This window comes from Argentina silus (assembly GCF_951799395.1).
Source record: "Argentina silus genome assembly, chromosome: 12".
NCBI lineage: Eukaryota > Metazoa > Chordata > Actinopteri > Argentiniformes > Argentinidae > Argentina > Argentina silus.
Window position 1 is genome coordinate 11,908,086 of NC_139666.1, and position 8,747 is coordinate 11,916,832.

General features: G+C 39.9%; 2 protein-coding genes across 2 annotated transcripts; one reads left to right on the plus strand and one right to left on the minus strand.

The window, feature by feature from the left end:
• Nucleotides 1-154: 154 nt before the first annotated feature.
• On the minus strand, nucleotides 155-2,375 carry evx2 (even-skipped homeobox 2; the record flags this gene model as incomplete). Its single annotated transcript, XM_083681427.1, has 3 exons — nucleotides 155-763; nucleotides 1,430-1,668; nucleotides 1,970-2,375. The coding sequence occupies 3 exons, from the start codon at nucleotides 2,373-2,375 to the stop codon at nucleotides 155-157; spliced, it is 1,254 nt and encodes a 417-aa protein (XP_083537553.1).
• A 5,525-nt stretch (nucleotides 2,376-7,900) lies between these two features.
• Nucleotides 7,901-8,747, plus strand: hoxd13a (homeobox D13a; the record flags this gene model as incomplete). The annotated part of the gene is made up of 2 exons (XM_083682116.1): nucleotides 7,901-8,198; nucleotides 8,500-8,747. The coding sequence occupies 2 exons, from the start codon at nucleotides 7,901-7,903 to the stop codon at nucleotides 8,745-8,747; spliced, it is 546 nt and encodes a 181-aa protein (XP_083538242.1).

Below are 8,747 nucleotides of genomic sequence, written 5' to 3' on the forward strand. Positions count from 1 at the left end.
CTGTTAATTGTGATAAAAAAAATCTGTATCATTATTTTTGGAAGGACCATGATTTTCCCCCAAATATTGGAGAAATAGATGGATGTATAAAACTAACGGCAGAGCAGAAAACAACATGAGCAACTGAACTTGTTCTAAATGTTCCAGTCATGAGTTATCTGTTTAGTGAAGTTTCCTCTCTCTGATCTGGTGACGGGACTGAGGTTTTGCTCAAGACAGCGGCAGAATACGGCAAAAATCCACTCTCGGACCTTTGGCCGGACGCCGTGCAGGTGAAGTCAGGGTTGGCACTTCTGGAGCCTAGCGCACTTGCTGCCTGGCTACTGTGACAACTCAGGCACGAGCAAGGCCCAGCGGCTGACGGCACGCAGGCTGCCGCCGCCGCTGCGGCCGCTGCCGCTGCTGCTGCTGCAGAACTATTCAGGCCTGCGGGTGACTGATAAAGTCCTGGATGCCTGAAGCCACATAGAAGCTCCGGCCGTGAGTAAGGATGGGAGAGAGCACGGAAAGTATCGAGAGGGCGCATGGAGGTAGCGAAAGGTGACGACGCAGCACCACTCGCAGCTGCGGCAGCGGCTGCTGCTGTGACACCAACATGCGGGTAATAGTGCAGAGGCATGTGGGAATGGAAAGGGTATGGTAGACTTCCGGTGGCTGCCGCGTGCGTCATCATGTAGGTGTAGAAGCTTGGATCTGCTGGATGTGGCCAAGACATCGCCAAACGTTGCCTTTTATCCTTCATCCTTCTGTTCTGGAACCATACCTATACAGACAGAAAATAATTATGTATGTTTAGAGTTGGCTACTGGGGCTCTATTATATTTAAACGAACCCACCCCAGTAGGCTATTTACGGAATGTAAACAGTGACTACAGAGGGGTTTGGGGTACCATCAAGATACTCCCTTTGCAACGGCACATACTTCCATAATCAGACACGTTATGATAACACACTTCCATAATCAGATGCGTTATACGTTTTCTAAACAAATATTTTGCATATGGAAGGCAGTTTTGATTTAATACAGGCCCAGTTATATGATGAGAAATGATATAGGCCTATGGACACATTTATTTTGTAAAGGCGGTTTAGCAAACAAGTAAGTTGACGGAATGAGCTTCAAATAAATATCTGGGGTTTGAGATATTATCTTGCACAGACTACATTATGAAATACAAAACTGGCTAGTTCGTTCGTTGATGCATTCAATGTATTTATTGCTGTGTGTGTGTGTGTGTGTGTGTGTGTGTGTGTGTGTGTGTGTGTGTGTGTGTGTGTGTGTGTGTGTGTGTGTGTGTAGGATATTATCCATGTGCGTTTCCTTAAGTAGGCTAATTCTATATTTCAATATCGTGGATGTAGGCCTACGTTGATTTTTATTATGCATATTATGCATTTAATGCACTTGTGAACAAGAAAGAGCACATACCTTTATTGTAGTCTCAGGTAGATTCAGTGATGCGGCCAGTTCACATCTTCTTGGTCTTGAGACATAATTTTCCCTGTAAAACTCTTTCTCGAGCCTTGCTATTTGTTCTCTGGTGAAAGCTGTCCGGTACCTTCTGACCTGATCCGCATTTGAACAGTTTGAACCCATTGAATTACCGTTAAGATTAGAAAGGGAGGATGAGCTTGCGTTGGAGGCTCCAGAATGATTGTCTGAATACCCTAAAAAAAAGAGAATAATGCAAGGTTATTCGATAGTGATAGTGCATTCTAATTTATTTTATTGGCCACAACATATTTATTGATGTATTAGATATGATAACCTCCATATCAGATGAATACCTGTATTTATATAAAAAAATAACGTAGTTATTGTTATCATTATCGTTACTTATTATTATTATTATTATTATTATTATTATCAGATGTTACATTATTAGGTGGATAAATATATATGGGCTATTATTAAATAATACATATTCTACTTTTTTCGTTTTTTGAGAAGTACATTTCAAAGTGTTACCTTTGTTGCTGTTTTCCTTGTGTTGGCTCGGGGAGCGATGCGCTGGACATCCAACCTCAACATCACTGTTCATATCTGAGTCTTGAGAAACTTCTGAGTATAAGCTGATTTTCTTCCTACTTTCTGAGGATGAAATCTCCGCTGAGGAGGTATTCTCGCTGTTGTGGTGGTTACCGAAGAGACTGTCGATTTCGAATTTGCCTTTGGTTGGAATATCCCCGAGACTTCCATGAATTGAGGCGGAAGTTATTCTCGGGCTTAGTCGACCACTGTGCTGAGAATTTTCGAGGGCCTCTAGCACCGAATTTCCAGCCGTGTCTGACAGGTTTGATAGCCTTTTCCCAGCGACGGGACTGTGCAGACCCCTCTCCATCAGAATAATCTCTTTTCTTATCCTCTCCATCATTAAGCCTTATAGAAAAAATACAAACTTTTCCAGGGCTGGTGTTCCGGTGAGTTGTGGCGGAGCGGAGTTAATCCGCATTCAGCTCAGCAACTGTCTCTAAATAATATAACACCTTTTTGAGAGAGACGCAAAAATAGAGGAATGCCAATGCCAGCAAGGAATGACTGCTCAAAATGACCCGTGCATCCTTTCTATCCCAAAATGTCATTCATCAAAAAGTGGTTGCTGCTCGTCGTTAAGGTGCGCGTGACGCTGCTCGAATGATCATTTATTGTAACAGGTTTATAAGCAAATAAATACGAGAGTGCTGTCAGTTGATGATGAAGGCGACCTGCGGTCAGACGAATATATCCAAGTGGAGAGGAAGAGGAGAAGTGAGGAGTGGAGCGCTTGTCCCTGGGTTGATCTGAGTCTGCTTTAGATTGCTCTTGGGTTTGGCCTCTGGGGTGAAATTGACAGTCTGATTAATAAAATGAGCGCGGCAACATTTCCCTCTTCATTTAGGAATATCATTATGCTTTGATTCTCTATTGTTTCCCCCTTCTGTTCTCTGCCCGTCTGTTTCGCTTTCTCCTCTTTTATGTTCTCATTCTCCATAGACATTTTACATTATTACTCAACGAGTTGTTTCGTGAAAGTCCTATTTCTCAAGTTATATGATCAATTATAATTATATTTGTTTGTAATTGTGTTTTTACTTTATCTCTTCGATGTTAGTTTGTTATAGCCCACTCCGTTTTATGTTATAGAAATACATTTTGATAGCATCATAATTGATTTTTGATTTTTCTTTTCATCTAAACGATTAATTGGATGGTATATTGTGCTTACGGGTTGGCAGTTCATAACTCCATTATTTTTGCACATATTTTTACAAGTTACTTACACAAAACTTGGGCTATAGAAAAATGCCCAAACGACTTTTCGAGCGTGGTGATTATGATGCGTAATTGTTCTTATTCAAAGCCCAATGCAAGTTAACACTTTCCACACGTTTTAGGCTATGATCAGACCTATTACATTTTTTTGGTGTCATTAATTTAGCAATTATCCTCTCTCAAAGGCAGGCTACATCACATTGTTTTATGCTATTGTGATATTGATCTTGCAATGCAAGTAACCTTGCCTGTCGCCATATGTGTTGCATACTGTAGACCTCACCTATCATTAGGTATAGGTATATCGAACTATCGGCATATAATTTAATTAATATTTAATATCAAGGTGATGCTCTGTGTCCTGAACAGTGTCAGGTACTGAGGGAGAATGGCTCGTAATTGTGAGGTTAACGGGGAATGCGAAATGCTTTCAAGCAGCATGTACTCGTTAGGGGATTGTTACTGAGGTGGTGAGGAACTGCCCTCTTGTACGTCCTTTGTCGCCCCCCTCAGTTTTCCTTTATTATCACAACGGTTTGATGTTGAGGCGCATTTGCTCTATTGTTGGAAATATAGGCTATACCGAGGCGTAAAGGCCGTGATTAATATTCGCATGATAGGCTGTATTATGCAAATAGTACGGTTTGCTTTACAATAGAAAATGTATCACAGTAGGCCTTGCTTTTTAAGCAAGAGGTCAGGAATGACTTCCTCATTATTTGCATAACGTTGCACTAAAGAAAAAATCGTGCTGCTCTGTAGCCTCCGATCACCTTCCTTCACACACGTGTTTGCACAACTATTAATGCAAGAACATTTATTAAGTTTGGTTAATCAAGAAACCTATTGTTTAGCCAGCCCTATTAGTGCTCTCTTTCTTTCTTTCTTTCTTTCTTTCTTTCTTCCTTCCTTCCTTCCTTCCTTCCTTCCTTCCTTCCTTCCTTCCTTCCTTCCTTCCTTCCTTCCTTCCTTCCTTCTCTCTCTCTCTCTCTCTCTCTCCCTGCGTCGATGGAGGGTGTCGCCAATGTAATAAGACTATGGGTGTCTAGCACAGTGCACTTCGCGCCCTCTATAAAGATTCAATATCCTTACACGGCTAAGACCCAGTAGTATACTTATGTGGCAGTAGTTTTGTCAAGACTTAGAACGCACCTTGGACAGGTGGTACAGCAGGTGCTGTAGAGGGGTAGCTAGATCTTGACTGGGGGAACTCTGTTTATGAAGAAGCGTTAATAGTTGGGTATAGCCTAGCTCTGGTCCAGGGCGTAGCATGTCATGTTTATTTGTTTATTTGTTTATTTATTTATTTATTTATTTATTTATTTATTTATTTATTTATTTATTAGGGTCTTATTTATTAGGGGCTGCACATGCAGCCACTACTCTTCCTGAGGCCCACAAACAGATAGAACAGCTATCGACAGAACAAGTTATATACCAAAACAACATAAGATAATATGTATATATCTATACTACGCCCTGGACTAGAGCTATGTATAGCCTACAATATGTTGGAACTGATTGGCGTCTTACATATGTGTAGGGTGGATGTTAATTGTGGAGTGATGGCCGATTTCAACAAAAACAAAGAAACAACATTTCACAAAAGCAAACAAGCAACACCATTTAGCGATTAGGCCGAAGAACTCACGCATGCATTGTGATGTCAGTGGCAGACAATGGACCGAATCATACTAAATACGTATTTGAACTTTCGCGGAATGGATGCATTGTGATGTCATTGACAGACATAAACCAAATCATAATGCGCGTATTTGAACTTTCGACGAATGGATGGCTTGTGATTGTGGCAATTCGAGTAAACGCATTGGCATTGTTTTCACATTTTATAGGCCTATTCATTTGGCCTTTCAAAACATGCTAAAATGACCACCAAGATATGCAGCCGAAAAATATGGAACTCACTCAAACATTTAAAAAGCGTAGATTGGAAACAGTCAGATATAAAAGCTAATAGGCTAGTTTACTCTGTAATATGTGTGCATCTGTGAGAATCTGTGCAAAACAATACGACATAAAGGTATGTTCCACTTGCAATAGCCTATGAAATCTGGTCCAGTTTTGTTAATGCCCATATCTCTGCCTGGTCACTGTCGACACAACTTGCACTCAGCGTTAAAGATGCAACATTCGAGGTTTTCTAGGAGCTTTGTGTTTGTTAAACTGTTGAATTATCGCAGCAATAAGGTTATAGTTAGATATGTTGTATGTAATATGTTATAGTTAGCAATGTGATGGCACTCATGCTATCATTTAAATTATTTTATATATGCCCATTATGTGTCCTGTAAACTTGTTGAATAAACAGAAGTTAACGGATTATTTACGTATATCTGCAGTCCTATTGTTACATGGACTCATTGTCAAGATATCATTAACATAGGGTGTGCTATAGGCTTTAGTTTAGGCTAAGTGTAAGTCAAACAAAACATGGTGAAAGAGGATAAGTCGATGGTGTGATTTTGTTTATATCTCCTTCAATTGTGCTCTTGATGACGTCAATGTTGCATGCTAGAATTCGCTTTTGTGGACCGACTTCTATTTATTCACCTCCATTTATGAATTCTCTCCCAATGTAAACTGATAGAGCCATCTAGTGATCACATTAGAACATTGCAGGCCATCCATTGAAGTGTGAGGATTCATTATATTCAACATAATCTTTTCAAGTACGAGAACAATGACCACTGTTTCATTGCGGTCCCACTTTCCGGACACTCACACTGACCTATAGGGATTTAACTAGTCAACGTCCAGTTCGGTCAGCGCCACAACAGCTAGAAATACAAGGGCAAACCGAAATACAAATAACTCTCTGTTCAGTTGCCATGCTATTGTCCAGCTTCGAAATATTGCTGCATGTTTACTGTATGTATATTTTCTTACTTTATTTGAAGTCGTTTGTATTGATAACAGACCATAGTCGCTTGTTCGGAAAAAAAAGAAAGAAAGCCAACCACAATGGCCGAATCCATCTAACAATCAAGTTCAAGTGCCATTGCGTTTCGTTCATATACTTTGTCTTTTGAACCAGTTGAAGCTTGTGTATTGAAATATGCGTTATCATTGCAAGAGGGAAGTAATGACAATTTCGTGTGATTGAGAACTGATGGAGTTTCTTGCACTCTGAAATCATAGATGTATTTTGCCCCAATACATAGCAAACATATAATTCAATACTTGCTCTTATTAGATTTATGGTCGTGTTACTTACAGGATTCAATTCAATTATTGTCTAAAACTTCGTTTCGCAACTATGATTAAGGCTATGATTTTGACATGTTCAAAACGTTGGGAAATATTAAAATAATGGTGAATGAAATTGTTTATTTGACAGTTGTTTTATATCCAGTCTTAAAACTAAACTCAACAGTAGCTACCTAGTTCAAATGTTTTATTGGCAAATATGTCTATTGTAATAATGTTATGTCAACATCATGGGTTGTCCCACCATTCATTGATATTAGTTTGTAAGACGACACCGTTTATTCTGACTGTGAGTCTATGTTTTGTATGTCTTCTATATTGTTTTTACATGTTTAGAATCGGCCTATTTCTTACTGCCATGGCAAAGAACTGGCTTCATGAAAATGATTTTGAGAATATTGTATGAAACATTCATACAAAACGTGCAACAGCTTGAGACATAGAGCATAGGCCTACTGTTCGTTTTGTAGCCTAGCTTCCAATGGACAAGTTGTAAATACACACATCTCGTCTAGGGCCAGATGTCATAATTTAGGCTATGTCATGTTCTGATATTCTTGTGAATTTTCGATGTGCTTGTGAATTTATCCAGAAATTGTGATTGTTTCAGGACCTAGTTTCACTTTAGGATATCGTTAACTCGTGCGAATTACTTAAGGACCCTATAATTCCACTTTCAGTTCACCCGCAAACATCTTAACAAATAGCCAGAGTTGGCCAAGATTAAAGTGGAATTTGGCATAATTATGACATATATAACATTTGTGCTGCTGTCTGAATATCAGATATAGGATATTCTGCAGGTTTGGAGTTGACTGAATAATGTTGGCAGAGCCTAATTACTTCATGGTCAGCCTTGTAGGCTATGTATATCATATTACATACACATATAATACACATATTTGACGAAAATAAAACAATTGCCTACCATGAATAACCATTCGCCATGTATATTTGCATGTCACGTGAAAGCTTCTGACCAACCACATTTTCAGTTGTCACAGTCTGTAAGCAGTCAAGCAAAAAATATAAAAGGTTATTTGTCTTCATTCTTGCTTGGCTACGATGCTATACAGTGTGCTCGGGACCTCAGAGGACTATGTGAGGTTTTCATGGAGAGTAGTTTTGGTGGGTGTTCAGCAAATTTAAATGGAGTGTTTGGGGGATGTAACGTCTGTCCATAGCAGAAGCTTGTATTCCTCTGCTCTCGGCGCTCACCCTACCCGCTCTGCGTCAGGAATAATGGTATATACAATTTCGGACAAATCGAACTCTCATAGCCCAGAATCTCTTAAACCTTATGCACTTCTCCCCAGTTATACAGCCGCCACAAATGCAGCACTCACCTCTGGCTGTCGTTTTGGAAACAGTTGTTGTGGTTGCAAACTCCCTGACAGTCAAGAATTCCAACAGGGCGTAATGACAGATAAACCTGTGGATTTCTCAGGGTTTTCAAGTCCCAACATACACTACAGCGAGATTCCGTCAAGGGTTAAAGACTTTTGTGGTTATCAAGGCTCCACAGGTTCTTACCCAAGGATCCCTGGATATATTGATATACCTGTTGTAACCAGGGCTGGTGCTGGGGATTCGAGGCATGATACGTTTTTACCCATCGAGGACTGTCAGCCTTACTGGGCTACTAATTGGAGCAGCCAACTATATTATGGCAGAGAACAGACTCAAAGTTCGCAATTGTGGAAGTCATCTCTCGCAGGTATGTAGCCTACATGAATATCTCATTTGATAAACGCACGTTTTACCTACCTGTTTTCCTCTTTCGAAAATGTTTCCTGGGTGTGCATGGCCTGCAATAGGCCTAATCTTAACGGTTTAACAAATGTAATTTTCATTATCATTTTATAATGACATTATAATTTTCGGCCTAACAGTTTTTCATATTCTTTTTGTTAGAAACCGCCTTGTTCTCAACATAAATTTCAATAATAATATCATCCCGAAGTGTTCCTCTCCTCCACATGCTCTTTTCAACTTCTCTTCCTTCTAAACGTCTGTAGACGAAGCAGTAATGAACCAGCCAGATGTCAGCACTTCATACCGACGTGGAAGGAAGAAACGCGTGCCCTACACGAAGCTGCAGCTCAAAGAACTTGAACGAGAGTACACCATTAGCAAGTTTATTACCAAGGACAAGAGACGACGGATAGCTTCTTCCACCAGTCTGTCTGAGAGACAAGTAACGATTTGGTTTCAAAATCGCCGTGTCAAAGACAAAAAAATCTGTATGCTAAGTGAAAGACGCTGA